The sequence below is a fragment of the Pan paniscus genome, chromosome 9 (assembly GCF_029289425.2).
Source record: "Pan paniscus chromosome 9, NHGRI_mPanPan1-v2.0_pri, whole genome shotgun sequence".
NCBI lineage: Eukaryota > Metazoa > Chordata > Mammalia > Primates > Hominidae > Pan > Pan paniscus.
The window spans coordinates 16,880,761-16,904,950 of NC_073258.2; the positions used below are offsets into that span (position 1 = coordinate 16,880,761).

A 24,190-nucleotide genomic window follows, 5' to 3' on the forward strand; every position below is an offset into this window, starting at 1 on the left:
CAAAGGACGGGATGGAGCGTCCGACCCGGAGCTTCCTAGCCCTCCGCCCCCACCCCCACCCGTACCCCCACCCGGTCCCTTCTGCCAGGCCCAGACGCAAGCGGCCTAGTCGCTCCCCTTCCGCATCTTCCAGCTAGAAAGCCAGTTCTTCCGACTCTGCCCGACCCACCACGCCTCTAGGACTGTGGGCTTGTGGCCCACTACCAGGCTCCGAGGAGCAGTGGTTTGGTGCAGCCGCGGATCCGTCTACTCCGGCTACGAACCGCAGCAGCGGCGGCGGCGGCGGCGGCGGCGGCGGTTCCAGAGTCCTTGGCTGACGTGGAAGTGGGTGGGGTAACAACCGAAGCCACAGCCACCTAGCACCTACGGCGACTCAGAGAGGACATGCTTTCTTTGTGCAGCGCTTGCGCGCTACAAGTATATCCTATTTTCTTCCTCTTCTCTTGTCCAGGGTTTGATTAGGCCGCAAAGCAATGAAACCACGTATTTTCTAGTTTTCCCTGCAAGCCAAGCTCTGAGTTAAGCACTATGCTAATTTAAACGCTAACTGGAAATCGTTCCTTCTTCAGGAACAGTCAAGGGGAGAAAGTGCTTGGAGAGAGGGAAACTTTTACAGGGCTCTGTTCCCGTGAAAAAGAGCTCTGGACTAGAAAGTGGAAACCCAGTAATCCTTTTTCTTGCCCACACCCTAATAAACTGGGAAAGTAACTAATACTATTGGGAAGGTAATTCAGTTATTTTATTAATGATCACTAGATTAAAATCCATTTCAGTTCTTAACATCGCTAGTAGTTTGAATCTGCCTCTCTGCAGGTAGGGCTGGAGTTATTTGAAAATCCAAAGTCACATTGGTATAATTTCTGCTTTTTATTTAATAATGGCCTCTTTCCGTGATCCTTTCTGAGCACCCAGTAGATTAGAAAAAATTTTTATGCATAAAGGGAGACAGTCACTGTTTTAAAGGATTTTACGTATCTCCAAAGACCTGTTACAGCTGCAATCAGCCATAGTACTTTCGGTTTTGCCCATTTGAAGTTCCATAGCACGCCCCGCCCCTACACCTCCCTCTGCCCACAAAAGGGTTTTATGGCCAATTATTAATAACAAAATATCTTAAAGCTTAAGCAAAATACTGCGAATAAAAACAGATCTGACGGCAACTGCCCTAGTTAACAGGTTCATCTCAGGAAGATGGAACACCAATAGTACCTCATTTATGTAGGATCTAGCTCTTTTGAGCTTTCTCTTTTTAGAACCATCAAGCAATCTACAAATTCTTTGAGCACCCAAAATTGTATCCAAAGGCCATGTGTTGACAGCACTTTAAGAGTGCCTCTCTGATTCTGTGCATTCATTTTTTTTTAATATTTAATCTTAATGGTAGAGTGACATGAATACAGAGATCCCATATACTCTTTACCTAGTTTCTCCCAATGGTAACATCTTGCATAGTTATAGTACAATATCAATTTCAGGAAATTGACGGACATAATTCACCCAGCCTTGTCCAGACTTCACTAGTTTTACATGTACTCGTTTTTATATTTACTTGTAGACAATTTTATCATGCTTATATGTGTGTAATCACCAACACAGTCGAGACAGAACAGTTCTATCACAAGGATTCTCATGCTGTCCTTTGATAGCCATAGCCACCTCCCACACTAACCTGTGGCAACCACTAATAATTCTCTATGATTTTTATCATCTCAATGTTATATAAATGGAATTATACAATGTAATCTTTTGAGATTGGATTTTTTTACTGAGCATAATTCCCTTGAGATCAATCCTGGGTGTGTGTACAACAGTTTGTTCCTTTTCTGTGTATTCGTTTTTAACGTGGAAGTTTTACAAATGCAGTTATCTGGTTTCCAAGCCCACTTAACTTACCAAAAAGTGACAATCTGTCAGCAAGAAATGAGGCCAAAAAAGGTATAAAAACTAGATTTACAGTAAGAAAGCTCAGTTTAGGGCCATCACGGTGTAGGACTTAAACCGTACAGACTTCATTTGCCCCAGAGGTTCATTCTGTTACAGAATAACTTTGAGGTTTCTCATGACCCCAAGTCGTTAAGTTCTAAATATGAAAAGGCAAGAAAATGTAATGTTTTACATATTACTTTAGTTAGATCTGAACCTACAATTGTCATTGGCAGTGCATATATTTTTCCATATTCTTAAGTACAAAGCTTTTTGAATGGGTATAAGGACCTTAATATTAGCCTCATTAACTCTTCCTGATCTGTTGTAAAATACACTTTGTTTGGGCTGTTTTACTCTAAGATGTAATTATATAATTTTGAATGCCTTTTAAATTATAAATGCAGAGCAAAGACCTTGTCATTTTATCAAGGACCATAGAAATTGTGGTATCTAAAAAGTCAAGGCCTAGAGAATAGGGACTTGCCCCAAATCATGTAATGGCCAAACACTGAGTTAGAACTAGGACCTGAATCCTGTCATCTATGTTATTATTTTTATTTTTTTGAGACAAGAGTCTCACTCTGTCACCCAGGCCGGAGTACAGCGGCATGATCATAGCTCATTGCAGCCTCAGACTCTGGACTCAAGTGATTCTCCCACCTCAGCCTCCTGAGTAGCTGGGACCACAGGTGTGTGCCACCACACCAGGCTAAGTTTTAAAAATTTTTGTAGAGATGGGGTCTCACTATATTGCCCAGGCTGGTCTTGAACTCCTGAACTCAAGCAATCCTCCCACCTCGGCCTCTCAAAGTGTTGAGATTACAGGCGTGAGCCAACAGACCCAGCCACTGCCTTTTATTCCATGCCAGTTCTTCAGAGCTGCACACATACATGCTCAGTAAATTCCAGGTGAATTGAGTATCTTTGTATCAAAGTGACAGGCTTTATAAAACATCATTAGGATTTTACTGTTTATAATTATTCGACAGACTAAATGGAATATGTGAGTACAACAGACTAAACATGAAAGGGCATCACAATGAACTGTATATACAGTGGGGTTGAGTATTACTGGAGTGGGGAGGACTTTAAGTTCTAAAGTCAGTATGTAAGACTAAAAATCACATTGAAAAAATTACTTAAATTGCTCCCAAAGTATAATACAGAATATTTATTTTTTTAGCTGAATACAAGCCAACTAGTGGTTTGCATTTGTGGAACAGGTGCATGTTCCACAATGATAAACATAACAATATCTTTGCTTTTATTTTTTGAGACAGAGTCTCGCTCTGTCACCTGGCCAGGCTGGAGTGCAGTGGCATGATCTCGGCTCACTGCAACCTCTGCCTCCCAGGTTCAAGCGATTCTCCTGCCTCAGCCTCCCGAGTAGCTGGGACTACAGGCGCGTGCTACCATGCCCATTTAATTTTTTTATTTTTAGTAGAGACGGGATTTTGCCATGTTGCCCAGGCTGGTCTCGAACCCTTGACCTCAAGTGATCCACCCGCCTCGGCCTCCCAAAGTGCTGGGATTACAGGTATGAGCCACAATATCTTTAAACAGCAGAATCATTCAGCAAAGACAGAGGCTCACCCAATGGAATGCATGTGGAAGACAGATCTGCCTAAGCAAAGGGCAGATTATTATATTTCCCACTTATGCTCCCTCCCCAGACTAAATACCCATTGAGTGTAGAGGCAGGTGGGAGTTCCTGAGTTCACTATTTTGTGTGTGTGTGTGTGTGTGTATGTGTGTGGAAAGTTACATGTGCTTGATGCAACTCCACTGTAGGTCAAATAGCCACATGGTACTTGCGTCTAACTCCCAAGCTTACATGGTAGATTCCTGAGGCTACTGCTGGAGAAACTGACATCTCTCACATTCCAGTACTTAGACATCTTTCCCTTAATAAGGCTCCCAGAGCTACTTTTACCATTCTCTAAGAAATCAGGGAGATTTAAACCTACTAAGGCTTTTGAAGATTTGGGAAAGTTGGGGGGAAAAAATAAACTATGAATTTTAGAGTTTAAAAGGTGTTATCACATAAATTCTCCCTTTTAACCCTCACTATAATTCTCCAAAGGGTTTCCTTAAAAAAGAGCTAAGTAACTTGCCCAAAGCCAATAGCAGCTAATTAGAATTAGGTCTAAAATGGGTTACTATCTATAAATGAATTTTTCTTCAGAAAGATGTATTATCTCAGAAAATAAAATAACTCCTCTAGATGTCAGCAGCCAAATTTTGGATTATGGTTTTTGTCTTTTTTTTTTTTTTTTTTTTTTGAGACAGAGTCTCGCTCCAGGCTGGAGTGCAGTGGCGCGATCTTGGCTCACTGCACGCTCCGCCTCCCGCGTTCACGCCATTCTCCTGCCTCAGCCTCTCCGAGTAGCTGGGACTACAGGCACCCTCCACCATGCCCGGCTAATTTTTTGTATTTTCAGTAGAGACGGGGTTTCACCGTGGTCTCGATCTCCTGATCTCGTGATCCGCCTGCCTCGGCCTCCCAAAGTGCTGGGATTACAAGCGTGAGCCACCGCACCTGGCCGGATTATGGGTTTTTAAAAATTAAATTAAATTAAAATTTTTTTTGAGATGGAGTTTCACTCTTGTTGCCCAGGCTAGAGTGCAATGGCACGATCTTGGCTCACTGCAACCTCTGCCTCCTGGGTTCAAGCGATTCTCCTGCCCCAGCCTCCTGAGTAGCTAGGATTACATGCATGTGCCACCACACCCAGCTAATTGTTTTGTATTTTTAGTAGAGATGAGGTTTCTCCATGTTGGTCAGGCTGGTCTGGAACTCCCGACCTCAAGTGATCCGCCCACCTCAGCCTCCCAAAGTGCTGGGATTACAGGCATGAGCCACCACGCCCGGCCAGGATTATGGTTTTTTTTTAAATCAGATTTCCTCTAATTTCATTTTACATGGTCTAAGATAAAAATGGTTCTGCAATACCTGAGTATACCACTCATGGGAATAACAGAAGGCAGCCTAAAGATCATGCTGGAGTGGGGCTGGAGAGGATAAAAGGTTTGGGATTACAATTTCCCATGTGTTGTTTTTACAGAAGTTCCCTTCAAAGACCAGAGCTACAACTACTGCCATTTGCTGGTTGGAAAGAAAACCATTCATATGATAACTGATGCTTATATCAGGAAGTGGTGGTTTCTTAAGTTTTAATTAAAATCACCACAGTTGAACCCTGAAATTTGTATTCTAAACCAAATCTCCATGGATTCTCATGCAGCCAGTTCATACACTGGAGAACTGTTATAAGGCTATGACAGATAAGAGGTATTATTTTTCTCCATCACTAAAAATAAGGCAATTTAATTAGGCAAATGACCAGTTGTAATCCCAGACTACTATATAGAGTTGAAGCTACTTAAAAAAACAAAAACCCAATATACCAGGCGGTGAAACAATTTTATTTCACAGTTGTCTTTAAAACCACAAAGACACCTATGTTCTTCATATAAAAACATTAGTATAGATACCCATACTTTCTAGAAAATGATTATACAGACCCTTTCAAAGAAAAATGTATTCCATTATATAGGTTTCAGTGAGGTTGCCTGGAAAAAACTCACATCTGGACTGATTCCTAAAACATAGCATTCCACCACTCTGCAACTTTTGGTTCAAAGTATAGATTATTGTCATCAGTATGTGGTGCCTGTATTCTTACATATTTGATAATACATATATAGACTGGCTTATCACTTAATGTTCCATTGGTTCATCAGCCTTTTCTGCAGGTTCATCAGCAGGTTGAGCAGGCTTAACAGGGAAAGAAAAAAAGAAAATATGTAAAATGAACACTTGATCAATATACACATCTAATCACAAATATTACGTTATAAAAAATTGAGAAAAAGGGGTAAAGAGATATTCTGAATACTCAGTTTTAGTTCACTGTCCTGTTAACATTTCTGAGCAGTATTTTTTTTCTCCTTGAGTGCTCATGATTTGAGGGAATAAAGATTTTTTATTTAAAAAAAAATACAGTTGGCTCGAACAACAAAGGTTTAAACAGTGAAGGTCCACTTATATGCGGATTTTTTTTTCTTTTTCTTTTTCTTTTTTGTTTGCTTTTACTCTAACATTGTTTAGGGTGAAGCTTTTGTTTGTTTGTTTGTTTTCCAATAAATATAAACTAGCAGACCAACTGTGTAGCCTAGAAATATAAAAAAAAAGAGTAAGAAAAAGTTAGGTATGCCGAATGCATAAAATATATGTAGAAAATAGTCTATTTGGTCGGGTGCAGCAGTTCACACCTGTAATCCCAACACTCTGGGAGGCTGAGGCAGGAGGATTGCTTAAGCCCAGGAGTTTGAAACTGGCCTGGGCAACACAGTGAGATCCCATCTCTACTAAAAAGAAAAAAAATGTGCTGGGCATGGTGGCACACACCTGTAGTTTCAGCTACTTGGTGGTGCGGGGGAAGGTAGGAGAATCGCTTGAGCCCAGGAGTTCAACCTTGCAGTGAGCTATAATGGCACCACTGCACGCCAGCCTGGACAAGAGGGCAAGACCTTGTCTCAAAAAACAACAAAAAAGAAACTAGTCTATTTATGTGTTAATTGTCAGTTTATGTTATCAGTAAGGCTTCCAGTCAACAGCAGGCTATCAGAAGATTTTTAGGAGTCAAAAGTTATATGTGGATTTTCAACCATGCTGGGGTTTGGCACCACTAAACCCCACACTGTTCGAGGATAACTGTATATATAATTTCACATTTCTGAAAACCTAAATATCATTGAACAATTCCACCATTTTATCGTACTTTGCATTGCTCAGGAGTAAAAGCTTTCCTTGTATTATCACTACTATGTTTAAAATACAATCAGCACTTTTTAGACATTCTTTTCCCCTTTGCCAAACTAGTTTGTGGTATTCCACAGCATTCTTCCCAACAGTGCTAGTTTTTACCAAAAACAGTTTAAATATTGCAAATCTTGATCCCCCAAATAGTACCAACAATATCCTTTCCAAGTTAAAAAAACTCATGCTGTAGAAATTTCCATACTAGATTCTTTTTTACTTTCAATTACACTGCTATCAAATAAGCATCTATAAATAGCAAATGTATATTCTAAACATCTAGCAAAAAGACCCATATTTCACCTGAGATTCACTTCTTGATGCTTTTCTCTTTATGAAGAGCCATCTTAGTGTCCAAAGCTGGCCCCCAATGAGCATTTCTCCCAGTCTCTGCTCAAACAGAAACTGGGCCAGGCCAGTGACTCACTTTAACCAACAGAATGTGTACAAGTGATGTTGTGCCAGTCCTGCATCTCAGCCTTAAGAATGTCTGGCGGCTTTCACTTCTGACTTTTGCAAGCCCTGAGTTGCCAATATGCTAGAGAGACCCTGCTGAAGAAGCGGCCCTGAAACTACGTGGACAGAGGCTCAGTCATCCTAGCAGAGGTCTCTGCCTTCTAGATGCTCCTCTAAGACACCTAAAAGGTGTGAGTAAAGAAGACATGTGACTGAAGTTATCTTGGGTGTTCCAGTTGCACCCCACAAATGACTGCAATGTTTGAGAGATCCCAGGTGAGACCAGCAAAGAACCATGTAGCTGAGCCCCAGTCAGCCGCAAAATTGTGAGAAATAGTGTTTGTTGTTCTAGCCCCTAAGTTTTGGGGCAGCTTATTACCTAGCAATAGATAACCAAATAATCAACACTTCTCCCTTTTTGTGTTTGTTTTTTTTTTTTTTGAGACAGAGTCTCACTCTGTCGCCCAGGCTGGAGGGCAGTGGTAGGATCTCAGCTCACTGCAACCTCCGCCTCCTGGGTTCAAGCGATTCTCCTGCCTCACCTCCTGAGTAGCTGGGACTACAGGTGCATGCCATGACACCCAGCTAATTTTTGTATTTTTAGTAGAGACGGGGTTTCACCATGTTGGCCAGGATGGTCTCCATCTCTTGACCTCGTGATTCACCCGCCTCGGCCTCCCAAAGTGCTGGGATTACAGGCATGAGCCACCGCACCCGGCCCCCTTTTTGTGTTTATGGAGATCACTGCCCTTTCAATATTTAACTTTACTCAGTTCTTAATTTTCCTGTTGCCATTTGAATTATGGGCCCATTTCAATATTTAAGACAAAATGGAAAATTTACAGACACAGTTGTGGTAAGAACAGCAGCTTACAATAGAACTAAAGCCTCTTGTGTTATGATTATATACCTGTGCCTTTCTCTGTGGTCTTTCTTCAAGACCTTCCAGGAATGGAGACACATCATCATCATCATAGATTGTAAACTCCAAGTCTTTACCAACAATTCCAATGGAAACATTCTGAAGGGTAAAATATGGTAAAAGTAAAATAAGAGAATTTGGATGAAAAAATACACACGATAAAATATTGGGTGAAAAAAGCAGAATAACAATTTATATAGCATTTGAATAAAACCTTAAAAACCACTTATGTGTAGGAGAAAAAAGAAGGAAACTAGCGGACCCTTGTCATTTGCAGATTTAATATTAATACTAACTTTTGATTATCATGAGTAACTCCAAAGATCTATGTTATCTAGAAACATTTTTTTAAAAAGATAATGCAGGCTATAAAGTCTTCACATTGATATTAAACAATAATTATCCAATCACCATAACAAAATGGCTTTATAAAACTGACTAATCTCACTTTATTAATGATCATTAACTTCAAGTAGGCCTTAGTGGTTCCTGGATCCCACTATACCCATTTCTACATCATTCATGCTCCCCTTCTTTTAGACACTTCTAACATTCTCCAAGCTCTTTGAAGCTGAAAACCTTGTTCCTATATTACTGCGAAAACAGAAGCAATTAGAAGAGAACTTTCACAAGTTCCCACTGTATCCACTCTTTCCTGTACCTATGTCCCTAGATTCTCTCCTTTCCCATTAAAACTTCCTAAGGCCAACCCTTCCACCTATGTACTATTAAAGGACATTGTTCTAACAATTTTCTCATTATTTTTCCTCATAAATGCTTCCCTAAATTTACTTGGATTACTCTCACAATCATGCAGCAAATGTGATGTAATTTCTTCCATCTTAAAAAACAAAACAATTTATTTCTCTCCTCTTCCAGTCACCACTCCATCTCAAAAAAAAAAAAAACAAAAAAACAAAAAACCAGATTGTAGGGGTAAATAGATAGTGGGGCTATGGGTAGAAATAGTTTTAAGGCTATTCAGGTAATTCATGTGAGAGATGATAGTGATTGGAGCAGAGTGACAGAGTGACCGTCAACAGAAATATCCTCCAAAAAGCTATCTCCAATTCCTCGTCTCCCATTCTCTGCTGATTCCACTATCAGGTTTTTGCCTTATTATTCCATTAAGCCTGTCTTGTCAGGTCCTCAGTGACAACTTCATTGCCCCTCCTCCTTGAAAGTTTATTCATTTGCCTCCAAAGATGCCTCATTTTCCAAGTTTTCCTCCTACTTCTTTGACCACCTCTCTCAGTCTTTTTTGCCAACACCTACTCATCTCCCAGTTGCTAAAGGTTAGTGTTCTTGGTCCAGTCCTCACAATGCTTGTCTAACTATTCAATTCCTTTAGGAATCTCTTCCAGTCCAGACTCTAAATGCCATTTCTATATAAAGACTTCAAAAATTTGAAATGTAGGTTGGACCACTCTCCATGGAACTCCACGTGTTGCTTATAACTGCTTACTCTGTACCGTCAATTAGACAAAAAGGCATTTCAAATTTTACATGTCCACAACTGACTGCCTGACCTTCCTCCCCAACGCCTACTCTAAAACCTGTTCCTCCCACTATCTTCTTCACCTCAGTAAATCATAAATCTTTCATTCCAATTAATTAGGCCCAAAACCTTGGAGACATTCCCCCCTCACACCCTATAACAAATCTATTAGCAAACTTTTTTGGCTGTAATTTCAAAAGATATCCAAAATTGAACCACTACTCTTCATCTTTAACTCTGTCACTCTGCTGCAATCACTATCATCTCTCACATAATCACCTGAATAGCCTTAAAACTATTTCTACCCATAGCCCCACTATCTATCTAACCCTACAATCTGTTTTTTTTTTTTTTTGAGATGGAGTTTTGCTTTGTCACCCAGGCTGGAGTGCATGCACCGCCACGCCCGGCTGATTTTTGTATTTTTAATAGAGACAGGGTTTCATCGTGTTGGCCAGGCTGGTCTCGAACTCCTGATCTCAAGTGATCCACTCACCTCAGCCTCCCAAAGTGTTGGGATTACAGGCGTGAGCCACCGCGCCTGGCCCACAAACCGGTTGTTTTTTTTTTTTTTTTTGAGACGGAGTCTCGCTCTGTCGCCCAGGCTGGACAGGCTGGAGTGCAGTGGTGCAATCTCCGCTCACTGCAAGCTCCACCTCCCAGGTTCACGCCATTCTCCTGCCTCAGCCTCCCAAGTAGCTGGGACTACAGGCGCCTGCCACCAAGCCCGGCTAATTTTTTGTATTTTTAGTAGAGATGGGGTTTCACCGTGTTAGCCAAGATGGTCTTGATCTCCTGACTTCGTGATCTACCCGCCTTGGTCTCCCAAAGTGCTGGGATTACAGGCGTGAGCCACCGCGCCCAGCCTCAATCTGTTGTTAAAATGCCAACCAGAGTGACTGTTTTAAAACCTAAACCAAATCATGGTATTCCTCTGCTCAAACTCTTAACAGCCCACCCAGAGTAAAATGCAGAGTAACCACAATGGCTTATGGGACCACCATTACCTCTCTGATTTCTTCCCTTTTCCTCTTCCTCTCGATGATTGACCTCAACACTACTGGCCTCCTTGCCTTAAATACTAGGGCCTTTGCATTTGTATTTCCTAGAATAATTTTGCTCTAGATCTGCATAGCTCATACTCACTTACCTCCTTTATATCTTTTCCTCAAATTTCATTTTCTTAGTGAGAATATCCTCAACCACCTATTTTAAATTACAGCTACCTACATCCAATTGGTCATTCTTTCTCCTTTTAACGCTTTTTTATTTTTTACATAGCATTTATCTTCTTCTAATATACTATATAATGTACTTATGTACATACTGTCTATCTTTCCCTACTAGGATGTACGTTCCATGAAGAAAAAGTTATTTGTTGTGTTTGCTGTATTTTCAATGCTTAGAAAGTGCCTGCACATGGTAGGTGCTCAATATATATATATTTTTGTTAACTAAATAATACCAAGATATGCCAATCTGCTGAAAATAATGAAGGACATTTTGCATGAGATTTACTGGTTTTACTGCTTTGTACCAAAAAGAAATGGTTAAAAAATAAAATTGGATTACTTAGCAAATAGCTTAAAGGAAAAGAATCTGCCAAGACAATCATATCCCAAATTACAGAATGTTGTATATATACTCCATTACATTTATGCAATAAAGGTTTAAACTGTAACGTTAATATCTACAATTGGAAAAGACAATACTTACCTTTGTAGTCAGGTCCTGTTCTGCAGGAAGCGTCTCTCTTAAGGCACGCAGACCATGTTTAACTAGTTCATTTAAATTACCTATATGTAATAAATTAACAATTATTTCTTAATTTCATTGTTATGCTAGGCTTCTGTTATTTATCAAATCTACAGTCTCAAATTGTGGTTTTTAGTTACACACTAAATTTATCACAGTAAAAACAGCCAAGTTTAATGCTAGTCATATAATCTTTTAATAGCATTCTATGACATTGCTGATTCTTATTTTATTTAATGAGAGGACTCATGATTTTTGTTACGATTTTGATCTTCTCTTTTGCTAGGTCAAATCAAAATCCCGACTATAAATTATACAACTCCAAGTTTTGTAGAATGTGTTCTGTAGAATCCTAGTCCTTATATTTGCTCATTGTAAAAAGGAATCTCCAACTTATTCTATGTGGCCAGTATTACTGATAACAAGGATAAAGACATCACAAGAAAATAAAACTACAGACCCAATATAGATGCAAAAACAAAACAAAACCCTCAACAAAAACCACAAACGGAACCTGGCAACACATTAAAAAAATTATATACCATATACAAGCGAGATTTATCCCAAGAATAAGTTAGTTTAACAACTGAAAGCCAGTGTAATTTTCAGTTACACTGAAGGAAGGGAGAAAACCTGCATAACCACCTCAAGAGATGCATAAAAAGCACGTGATAAAACCTAAAATGTTTGCATAATAAAAACACAAAACAAACTAGTAATTGAAAGGAACCTCTTCAGTCTGATAGAGGGCATCTACAAAAAGCTGACAGGTAACATCATTCTTAGCAGTGAATGACTAAAACCTTTTCCCTTAAGTTTAGGAACAAAAAAAAGAAGGTTTGTTCATGCAACTTCTATTCATCATTGTACCAGAGGTTCCAGCCACGGCAATTAGAAAGGAGAAAGTAAAACTATCTCTATTCCCAGACAACATGATCTTAGGAATCTATAAAAAAATGACTGAACTAATAAACAAGTTCAGCAAGATTGCAGGATATAAGATTGATATATAAAAATCAACTGTATTTCTATATAGTTGCAATGAATAATATGCAATGAAATTAAGAAAACAATTCTGTTCACAACAGCACCAAAAATAATAAAATACTTTAAGACAAATATGATTTGTACACTGAAAACTACAAAACATCAGTGAAAGAATTAAATACCTGGCTGGGTGTGGTGGCTCACGCCTGTAATCCCAGCACTTTGGGAGGCCCAGTTGGGCGGATCACCTGAGGTCGGGAGTTTGAGACCAGCCTGACCAACATGGAGAAACCCCGTCTCTACTAAAAATACAAAATTAGCCAGGCGTGGTGGCGCATGCCTGCAATCCCAGCTACTCAGGAGGCTGAGGCAGGAGAATTGCTTGAACCTGGGAGGCAGAGGTTGCAATGAGCCGAGATCGCGCCATTGCACTCCAGCCTGGGCAAAAACAGTGAAACCCCGTCTCAGGAAAAAAAAAAAGAATTAAATACCTAAATAAATGAAGATATTCCATGTTCATGGATCAGATGCTTTGTATCATCAAAGTAGCAGTACTCCCCAAAATTATCTATAGATTTATTGCAATCTTTAGGAATTTCCTATCCAGATTGAAATGTGCTAGGCAGAGGGTGCTGATATGAGCAGTTCTGAACCAAACTTTGGACACTGAGTTTCTAATGAGCTTCCCTGGGCAGAAACATCACATACATATTGCTGCAAGTGTACTCTGTGACTCCTTATGGGAAGGAAAGAGCATAAGGAAGCCTGCACATACATTCCTCTGGACTGTATTTTTCCTTAATGATCCACCTATGTACTGTTATTTTATTGTTAAAAGTCTTACCTGGGAGTACAACTATATGCTGTGTGCTTTAAGTCCTAGCATATCTCCAAATTTAGGGGTAACCTTGGGGACCCCAATCCATTTACCATAATTTAAAATGTTAAACTTTAAGCCAGCATTTACCAAGCTTATTTGTCCAAGGAATCCTCTTTTCCCAAAGTTAAACCTATTGTCATCCTACAAGTTTGCTTTGAGTAATGTCAATTAAACTATTTTTCTCTGCATTCACTAAACCCCAAATATTTCCTCCAAAGAATGCTTTGTCACCAGAAAACAGATGACAAAGAGAAATGTAAAACCCGATACCCTCCTTCCAATGCAAAGCAAAGCACTTGAAAACCTGTCCTGTCATAACATCTTACCTCTTTTACCTTCTTCTCCCTCAACTACACTGCCTTTTTATTTCTTGTTTATGGACTACTAATGCAGAAATGTCTGTGTGGCTTAAAATAACAAAAGACTCACAGAAAACTAAAAGTGAACAGAGCTTACAACTGGCAGGTAGTACAGTGGTTCTCCACTCTCCACTCCACAGGGCACACTTCTGACCAAATGAATCAAGAATTTTCAAGGTTGGGAACACATTTATATTTTGAAAAAGTTCTACTCGTGCTTGAAACTACTGTGGTAACCAGAAGTTAAGATTAGTATATGTGACAGAAACAATAAACTCTTCATGGGCGTAATTTTTTTTAAAAAAATTCTTTCTATAAGACTTACAGTTTTATGCATTTAGGATACTATGTTTATTTACTATATAGACTGGAAAAGGCAAAAAAAAAAAAAAAAAAAAAGCAAGGCTGTCACTTACACTCCATAAATTCAGACATATGTCTCTCCAAGTAAGTACGAGCTGATTGGGAACGGGCTCCAATGGACATGGCTCTGCAGTCAAAATAGTTAGCAGATGGACAGGTTTGGAAAATGTGAGGGCCCATATCCTACAAATAGAAATAAATACACCACATAATTATTTACTTTGGTTGAACTAAAAATTATAAAAATTTCTAGTTAATTAAAAAAAATCATTAACATATAACAATATTCAATGAACTTACATCATAACCAGCAATAAGCAGACCAACACCATATGGTCTCCGGCCATATCGTTGTGTTGGTATCTGGGTCTCTTAGACTGGTTAAAGAGCTTGTTTTAACAAGGAATGAAGTACTGTCTTTATTTTCAAATTATACATTATTAACAAAGGTCTCTGGCTTATTCTTTAATTGTTGCATAATCCACCAGAGAAATAATGCAATAGGACACTATTTCTTTGGCCTAATATAAAATGTTTGACTTTCTACCGAACCTAAGAAAGAGTGCCAGCAAAATAATTTCTTCCCATCTAAAACCTGATTTGTTTTGGATACAAGGGGTCTAGGATTTCTTGGGACATCTAGAACCATTAAGAAACTTTAAATCCCCTCTAAAAAGATGCTTAGATGATTTTCCTGAAGTTGGGCTTATTTATGTCTAGCAAATATAAATTGCTTATAAAGGCTAATGAAAGAGCAATCCAATTTGTTGTTTTAAAGTTTTCACAATCTTACCTATGTCATATTATTATTATATTCCTAATAATTAACACAAGTATCAAAACCCTTCAAAGTTCATATCCATAAATGCTAACATAAAAAGGATACTGCTTCCAATTAGAGATACAAGACGAGACACAGGCAGTGGTCTATCGAATACAAATCTGGAATCCAAACACTCCTGACGCATAAAATTACTAAAAAAGAAACAAAAAAAGTTTAGTAATTTCAAATTATAGACAACTATTCCAATCTAAATTGTTTCATTTCACTTCGAATTCTTCCAAGCGTTTACATGGATAACATCCATATAAGAAAAACAGAAGGTAAGAAAGACATGCCTGCAAGGGTGCGTTTTTGTGCTAAACTCTGGAGCCACATAAGGTTTTTAAAAAAGACTGAAACATTTTTTAGCTCTAGAAAATCTTTGTATCAGAGCACTTATGGAACAGAGAAGAGAAGGCTGAACAAAAGAAAAACAGCAACCTCTCTTCTCTTATCCTTCCCACTGTCAGCAAGCTTGTCATAATTCTAGATCTCGAACCAGCAAAAAGATTATCTACTCTGTCCTTTTTTCTTGAAAGCAGACTAACATTTCTCCAAAAGAGCAACTATAAGAAATGGAAACCACAGCAGAGGGTATCTTTACGTGTTTCTGCCACTGTTACTTCTATTCATAAGAAGCACTCTAGAGGAGATACTGGACACTAGCCGCTGGGTCTCACTGTTAAATCTGATGAAATTCAAGCAAGGTTAACATTGGGGAGAAGAGAATTTATGCCTATAAATAAGATCAACAAGAAATGGATATGCTCCTTTTTTTCAATGTTGCTTTGTCCAGTATATGCGTATATCACATCTGATCATCACATGGTTGACTACAGGAACCAAGCTATTTGTTCAGTACTTATATTTAAGTCCATTTCCCAATGCTGCCTAAAAGTATACTGCCCAATATGGCAGGCAATAATCACATGTGGCTATGGAGCTCTTGAAAAGTAGCTAGACTGAACTGAGATGTACAAATTTCAAAGACTTAGTACCTAAAAACGTGCAATAACTCATTAATAAAGTTTTTATATTGATTATGTGTTGGCATGGCAATATTTTATAGATTGGGTTAAATAAAATGTTTGATAATATAATACATTTTCCATTTTGAAGAGTAGGTGGAAACCCTTAAGGCTGCCATTATATTGCTGACTTAAGAGCAAGGGACTGGCTGAGTAAACTGAAATTCTTTTTTTTTTTTTTTAATACTGAGTTTCGCTCTTGTTGCCCAGGCTGGAGTGCAATGGCATGATCTCAGCTCACTGCAACCTCTGCCTCCTGGGTTCAAGCGATTCTCTTGCCTCAGCCTCCCAAGTAGCTGGGATTACAGGTGCCTGCCACCACACTCAGCTAATTTTTTTATTTTTAGTAGAGACAGGGTTTCACCATGTTGGCCAGGCTGGTCTTGAACTCTGGACCTCAGGTGATCCACCCGCTTCAGCCTCCCAGAGTGCTGGGATTACAGGCATGAGACACCATGCTCAGCCTGAAATTCTTAAACCATAGCATTACTATTTACACTGTTTTTGCTGCTGCTGTTGTTTTAAGAATAGGGTCTCACTCAGCTAGGTGCTGTGGCTCACGCCTGTAATCCCAGCACTTTGGGAGGCCAAGGCAGGTGGATCATGAGGTCAGGAGCTCTAGACCAGCCTGGCCAATATGGTGAAACCTCATCTCTACTAAAAATGCAAAAATTAGCCGGGTGTGGTGGCACATGCTTGTAGTCCCAGCTACTCGGGAGGCTGAGGCAGAAGAATTCCTTGAACTCTGGAGGCGGAGGTTGCAGTGAGCCGAGATCATACCACTGCACTCTAGCCTGGGCGACAGCGCTAGACTCCGTCTCAAAAAAAAAAAAAAAAAAGAATAGGGTCTCACTCTGTTGCCTACGCTAGAGTACAGTGGCACTATCATAGCTCACTGCAACCTTGAAATCCTAGGCTCAAGCAATCCTCCCACCTCAGCCTTTTGAGTAGCTAGGACAACAGGTGTGTGCCACCACACCCAGCTAAGTTTTAAAATTTTTTGTAGAGATGGGGATTCACTATGTTGCCCTGGTCTCAAATTCTTGACCTTAAGCTTCTCAAAGAGCTGGGATTATACGTAGGAGCCACTGTGCCAGGCCCACCCTTATAATTTATATTCTTTCTTTCCTAATCAAATCACAAATTTACAAGATTAGTTTTAGCTAACTACCTGCCATCCACAACACACATACTCACATAATACCTGAAAGGCTCTGTGTTAGTGGTTTACAGTAGGCAATTTAAAATATTTAAAAATAGGCTGGGTGCAGTGGCTCACACCTATAATCCCAGCACTTTGGGAGGCTGAGGTGGGCAGATTACCTGAGGTCAGGAGTTCAAGACTAGCCTGGCCAACATGGCGAAACCCCGTCTCTACTAAAAATACAAAAATTAGCCAGGCGTGGTGGCGGGTGCCTGTAATCCCAGCTACTTGGGAGGCTGAGGCAGGAGAATCGCTTGAACCTGGGAGGTAGAGGTTGCAGTGAGCTGAGATCGCACCACTATACTCCAGCCTGGGTGAGAGTGAGACTCCATCTCAAAAAAATAAATAAATAACATTTAAAAATAGCCTTGATAAAGAAAACACTGGAAAAAATTCAGTGTTTAGGTATTTAGCCAAATCTCAGATACTAAGTGGTGAAGGTGAGAACTCAATATGTGCAATTTCAAAGCCCTATCTCTTCATTTATGTATTACCTTTTAACCATAAATAATCTGTCTCTTCTAGACTCTCACAGAAATTTTTCTGTTATATTATAGATAAACTACATTTGAGTTTATAGATAAACTTGCCTTCAAGTTCCCTTAAGACAAGATCCATGTCTGAGTCACCTATGTATACCCTGCAGTATCCAGTATTGAGCATTGCAAAAAATAAATGTCTAATAAATACTGATGTATTGAAGAAAACAAGCACAAAGAAAACAAGTGTGGTTCAGCTTGTCCTTAGAAACCAGACAAAAGTATCACGTTCTTCTTAGACATAACAGGGTCTCAAACGATATACATTGTATTAACAAACATCACATTACTCAGTGACTTCTAAAAAGTGCTAATGTTTAATCTTATTAGTTACTCCTACAGGGATCAAAAAATGGAAAATTTAATAACAAACTCAAACCCACCAAGGTATTCATAATCTTAATTTACAAGAATTTTGGCAGACAACTTCCTAAAATATCTTATCTGGATCTTTTTAAGAAAACTAATCAATTATGAAACAAAAAGGATGTTTATTTTTCATGATTATACTTACCATAACAGTCTAGCATCAGCAGTAAGCCCCGCAATTGAGATACCAATATGGTTGTCAACATGGAGAATTTTTTTCTGATGAGCTGCAAGCTCTGATTGTGCCCTCTAAATAGAGACATTATAAGATGTAAAAAAAAAAAAAAAAAAAAAAAGAGACAAATGTAAAAATAAGTTTACAACCTTATTTTCTATGGTGAAATTTACATTAATAGTTTTCTACAGAGGAAGACATATTTATTACTGTACTTACTTTCAATGCAACCAAAACTGCATGAGTTTTTGATTTCAGACCAACTGTGGCTGAACCTTGTTTAACAGCTTCCATTGCATATTCAATTTGATGAATCCTGCCCTAAAGAAAAAAAAAAACAAAAAACACACATCTTAGAAGATCTTTTATAAATTAAAAATTAGGGTTTTCAAATATCAGGTGAGCACAGTTAAATCTCAACTGATTTTTTTTTAAATCAAGAGACCTTTTTTTTTTTTTTTGAGACAGGTTCTCACTCTGTCACCCAGGCTGGAGTGCAGTGGCACAATCTTCAGCTCAGTACAACCTCTGCCTCCTAGGCTCAAGCAGTCCTCTCACCTCACCGTCCACAGTAGCTGGGACTATAGGCAAGCACCACCACGCCCAGCTAATTTTTGTATTTCTTGTAGAGTCCGGGTTTCATGTTGTTCAGGGTGGTCTTGAACTCCAAGACTCAAGCAATCTACCTTCCTTGGCCTCCCAAAGTGCTGGGATTACAGGCATGAGCCACTGCGCCCGGCTGAAAGCTTCTTTTAAAATAAATTTTCTGTGTATATTTAACGTATGCAACATGATGTTATAAGATACGCATATATAGTAGGGTCACTATCGCAGAATGAACACATCCGTTGTCTCACATAGTTACCCATTTTCCTCTGCTGTGGCAAGGGCTATAAACTACTCATTTAACAAAAATCTTGAATACAAAACACTACCTGCATTATTAACTGTAGTCTTCATGTTGTACATTAGATCTTTCCACTTGCTCAACCTACATATTTGCTACTTTGTATCTCCTCTTTTTTCCTCCCCACTGCCACCCCCTACCCTGGTAACCACTGTTTTACTCTCTCTCTATATATATTTGCCCTTTTAAACAAAAGATTCCACATATAAGTGAGAGCATGAAACATTTTTCTTTCTGTTTCTGGCTTATTTCACTTAACATAATGTCCTCTAGGTCCATCAGGAAACCTATTTTAATTATAAATGCAACTTCCAAGAACGTCTAAAATAATTATATTCCATTTTCCCCAAGCCTACGCTCTCACAAGTTTCTAAATATATTGCAGCCACAAAAAGCCACTTCACAGAAAAGGTTTAAAAACATTATTTTACCTGAGGGCTCCAAACAGTGACATCATTGTCATACTGATTTCGAAACTGAAAGTAAAAGAAAAAAAGACCTGTTAATAGAAGAACATTTCAAATCCCAACTCTTAACATTCATTAAGAAATATGCTTGTGTTTCCATTCAATGTTAAGGCACTCTGTTCATGCAGTCTTACTGGAAGATTACTACTGTACTCAGATGTCAGCCAATTCTACATTTACCATAAACTGGTGAGAGAGGGAGAAGCAGATCTAAATGGGTCCTATTTTTCCAAACTCTTATTCTAACACCCTCCATATCAACCCCTTTAGGCTCAATTACTAAAGTTCACAATCAACTTTCTTGCCTATTTTTGCTTATGCTGCTCCCTTTTATTGGGCCCTAATAAATGGTTAAAAGTCTTCCTTTTCTTTAAGGTAGCTTAAATGTCGATTTCTTGAAGTCTTCTCCTTTTCTTCCCAAATCCCCCTAACATATACTCCCACAGCTCTTTATCTAAACGTCCCTTTCTGTTTTTATGATTAGGGACATGTATGACTTATTTTTTTAATGTTCACTGTAGTTATGCCTGTACAAGTGCTGTCTGTATATTCACATTGAATGAACAAAAATGTCCTCACAAAGTTAGAGGTGGACACAAATAGCTGCAGCGATAGAACCATTACGGCTATTACGACTATTATAATAATAGTCATGGGAGTGAGACTGAGTGCTAGAATGGCAGACAGCAATGGAAACCCAGAACCCTATATTGTAACCCTGATTCCATCACTTCCCCTCTCAGCCTCGGCTTACTCATCCGCAACTAGGTGACTGGACAAAATGATTGAAAAGGGCCTCTTCTAATCGAAGTCTAGGCGAGAGATAAATAGACGGACCCACCAGGAAAACGGACGCTGTCCAGGAACACAAACCTGGGGGTCAAGTCCGCACTGGTGGTACAGGTAGGCCTCCAAGTCAAGTCTCTGTCTTCTCCTCTCCCATACACAGCACTAGGAGCTATTCTGGACCGCTCAGAATCTACTCCACTGAAGGAACCTGAGGGGCGAACTCATCTAGCTGACCGAGGAGGAAGTGTCGGAGGCTCCCCGGGAAGCGAAAGCGGTGGAAAGGCCGCACTGGCTACCGATAACCCCTAGCCCGGCCAGGCCGGAGATGCTGAATCACTGCCGGAGCCCGGCCGTCTGCCGAGGCTCTCATACCTCGTGGCACCGGGCGGCGCTAAGGATGACAGGAGAGGTGGCTCGTCATCCCCCAGTCACCAGAGCTCTGCCCTAAACCTTCCAGAGATCGGGATTCAACGTACCATGGTGGCGGCGCGGGCCTGGTTGCGGCCTCCAGCAAAACTGAGAATCAAGGAGGTGCTGCCGAAAGTATCGCTCAGCGATCTACAGAGAAGTCTGCGGGAGTTTGACGGCGGCAGCGCAGGGTAGCGCAGTCTATTCCAGAGATATCGATAGGCTTGCAACACTTCCCCTTCCTTAAAACTTTCCGACCGCTCGGCGGCGGGCGGAGCCTCGGAAGATCTAGGAACTGAGACTGGCGGGAAACCGTGGGCTGGGAGTGCCGGCGGCTGAGAGCTGCGGGGCAGCCCCTGTCACGTAGCCCTTCTTGGTTCCTGTGTATGGCGGATTCCCTCCAGTTTCTCCCGCTGGCGGGCTGCATCTAAAGTCGTCCGAGTCAACAGCCGTGACTCTGGGTGATACTAGCTCTCATTAACCGTCCACAGATTTGGGGTGTTATGTGACTGAAAGGAACGAGGCTGCAGGAAAGCCACAAGATAACGATCCGTTTCTGTGTGTCAGCTGTATTCTTCCTCGAGTATCTTGTTTGTGTACATGCTTTTATTTGCATTAAGGTTGGTGCAAAAGTAACTGCGGGTTTTGCCATTTGGCAAAATACTTTGGAATGCTCTTCCTTATTCCCTGGAGATGTTATCTTTCAAGGGTCTGTTGTCGTTAACCCCTCATTGTTATTATGATTGGTTTCCTCCACCAGACTTTGAACTCCATGAGGGCGCTAATGTCTTTCTATGCCCCCAAAACCAAGCATGGTACCTGACAGATTAGGCCACTGAGAAAAAATGGACACTTTCTTTCGATTTATCTATTTCGTCTTTTGAGAGCATCTTTCCATAACGAAATAGTCTGACATCTCTGCAAACAGCTGCCAATCTGACATCCACCGGCTATTTATATTCTTTGTAAAAAAGAGACTGGGTGTGGTGGCTCACGCCTGTAATCCCAGCACTATTGGAGGCCGAGGGCGGAGGATCGCTTGAACCCAGGAGTTTGAGATCACTATATTATTTTAATACAGTGGGACCTCGTCGCTACAATAATAATAATAATAAGAAGAAGAAGAATAAAAAAAAGGCTGGGCATGTTGGCATGGGCCTGTGGTCCCAGCCACTCGGGAAGCTGAAGTGGGAGGATCTCTTGAGCCAGGGAGATCGAGGTTGCAGTGAGCCATGGTCGCGCCATTGCACTCCAGCCCGCCTGGGCAATAGAGATTCTGTTTCAAAAAAAAAAAAACGCCGGGCGCGGTGGCTCACGCTTGTAATCCCAACACTTTGGAAGGCAGAGGCGGGTGGATCACGAGGTCAGGAGATCGGACCATCCTGGCCAACATGGTAAAACCCCGTCTCTACTAAAAATACAAAAATTAGCCGGGCGTGGTGGCGTGCCTCAGGAGGCTGAGGCAGGAGAATCGCTTGAACCTGGAAGGCGGAGGTTGCAGTGAGCTGAGATCGTGCCACTGCACTCCAGCCTGGGCGACAGAGTGCGACTCCATCTCAAAAAAACAACAACAAAAAACAAAGTACTAAATTGTTCTCCAGAAATGTTTTACCAACATATACTCTCAACAGTAGTATATGAGGTTACCTTCTCTAATTCATCAACACTGGTTATTGTCGTATTTCTGAAAAACACTGTTGATTTGGTGGACTAAATTAACAGATTAAATTAATAGATTGTTCTCTTTCGTTTCTCCAGGACCTAGCACAATGCGTAGCACATATTAAGTGTTTATAAATAGTGCTAACTGATTAAATAAATGCTCATTTAAAAATTGTCATATACTACATAAACATTTTGAAAATTCTTTCCATATATATCTCTCTAGTCACATGCCTCACACAGATGTGTAATAAATATACAATTTTTAAAAATAAGATGATACTGTTTTTATTAATACACTTAAAAAGTTATAGCTATCATATGTCCATAAGTAATGGTCTATATTATTTTCAATAGTCGCATAGTATTTTATTGTATGGAAATATAATAATTTGCTTAATTATTAGTGTGCAATTCGATTGTTTCCAAGTTATTGGTCTCATAAAAATACTATAATGAATATTCTTGTACATACACACATATTGTGTGCATAATTACCTTACCTGATGAAGAATTCATAGAAGTAGAATTGTGGGGTCAAATGGAACTTACATTTACAGTTATGATAAATATGGCTGAGTTGCAAAAAAAGTTATATCCATTTAATATTCTACGCTGCCTGAGAGTCAGTTTTCTCTGTATTCTTACCAACACTGGATATTATAAGTACTTTTTACTTTTATCAATTTGATAGGCCAAAAAAGAAAACCTGTTTCTTTAATTTTTAATTTTATTTATAGTTTTTTATTACTAGTAAAAAAATCTTTTGTTGTATTTCTTGGCTGTTTATGTTACTTTAGTGGATTGCCACTTCATTCCTTTCCTCATATTATTGTGTTAATCATTTTCTTACTGACTTGTAGGAGCTTCCTGTAATTAGGGATGGTAACCTCTTATTACTGTGTCACTTTTATAGAAAGGGCCTTTTGGATACAAATAAAATAAACCCACTGAATCTAGTTTAAATAAAAGTTGAAGCACACATTGTAAATATGCAACAGGGAATCACATAAATATCCAAACATAATTTTTTGACTTTTTAAAAATTTACTGAGATATTCCTAGTACCTGAAACAAAGCCTGGCATATAGTAGGCACTCACTAAACATTTGTTGAATGAATGAGTGATAGATCTATCACTCCAAACCTATCCTTCTGATAATTATTTCCTAAGCAAATATCTGGGGCTTTGCGATACATCCTTTATTCACAGCAATTGTCTGTACTCTTCAGAATGGCTGTTATCAAAGCTCTACTTGTAGACCAAAAGAAGGGGCATTTGGTTGACCTTTTTGTTAAGACTGAAAGTCCCAAGGGCTTATTAAAGGTTTATATGATTTTCAGCTCCTCTTTGTGTGTTTTGGGGATTTGGCTCAAGATACATCGTTAAAAACAACAACAACAACAACTTTTTTTTTAGAGACAGAGTCCAGCTGTGTAGCCCAGGCTAGAGTACAGTGGCATGATCATAGCTCACTGTAACCTTGAACTCCTGGGCTCAAGCCATCCTATTGCCTCAGCCTCCCAAGTAGCTAGGGCTACAGGTGCACACCACCATACCTGGCTAATTTTAAAATTTTTTGTAGAGACAGGCTCCTACTATGTTGCCCAGGCTGGTCATGAATGCCTGGCCTTAAAGTGATCCTCCCTCCTTGGCCTCCCAAAGTGCTGAAATTACAGGAGTGAGCCACCATACTCAGCTCCTCAGCTCTCAGGATACATTTTTTTTTTTTTTTTTTTTTTAAGACAGGGTATTTCTCTGTTGCCCAGGCTGGAGTGCAATGGCACAATCACTTCAGCCTGGACCTCCTGGGCCCAAGTGATCCTCCTACCTCAGCCTCCCAAGTAGCT

The 24,190-nt window shown here is 39.8% G+C and overlaps 2 protein-coding genes across 9 annotated transcripts in view; both read right to left on the reverse strand.

The window, feature by feature from the left end:
* COPB1 (COPI coat complex subunit beta 1) overlaps positions 1-370 on the reverse strand; it is a 42,342-nt gene extending 41,972 nt beyond the window's left edge. The window contains exon 1 of one of the 3 annotated variants that reach the window (XM_003818188.5): positions 170-370. The gene's annotated coding sequence lies outside the window, so the exon portion shown is untranslated. Of the gene's footprint in view, positions 1-65 lie in introns of all 3 variants that reach the window. The other 2 variants (XM_024930672.4, XM_003818190.5) reach the window with 2 other exon arrangements.
* A 4,961-nt stretch (positions 371-5,331) lies between these two features.
* PSMA1 (proteasome 20S subunit alpha 1) overlaps positions 5,332-24,190 on the reverse strand; it is a 138,692-nt gene continuing 119,833 nt past the window's right edge. The window contains exons 1-10 of one of the 6 annotated variants that reach the window (XM_003818191.6): positions 20,746-23,212; positions 19,445-19,489; positions 18,326-18,427; positions 18,077-18,180; positions 14,855-14,943; positions 14,269-14,339; positions 14,022-14,151; positions 11,341-11,420; positions 8,115-8,225; positions 5,332-5,704 (exon numbers count right to left, since the gene is read on the reverse strand). In XM_003818191.6, the coding sequence (XP_003818239.1) occupies positions 5,648-5,704; positions 8,115-8,225; positions 11,341-11,420; positions 14,022-14,151; positions 14,269-14,339; positions 14,855-14,943; positions 18,077-18,180; positions 18,326-18,427; positions 19,445-19,489; positions 20,746-20,748 (792 nt within the window). In that variant the 5' untranslated portion in view covers positions 20,749-23,212 and the 3' untranslated portion in view covers positions 5,332-5,647. The other 5 variants (XM_008971456.5, XM_014346707.5, XM_008971455.5 and 2 more) reach the window with 5 other exon arrangements.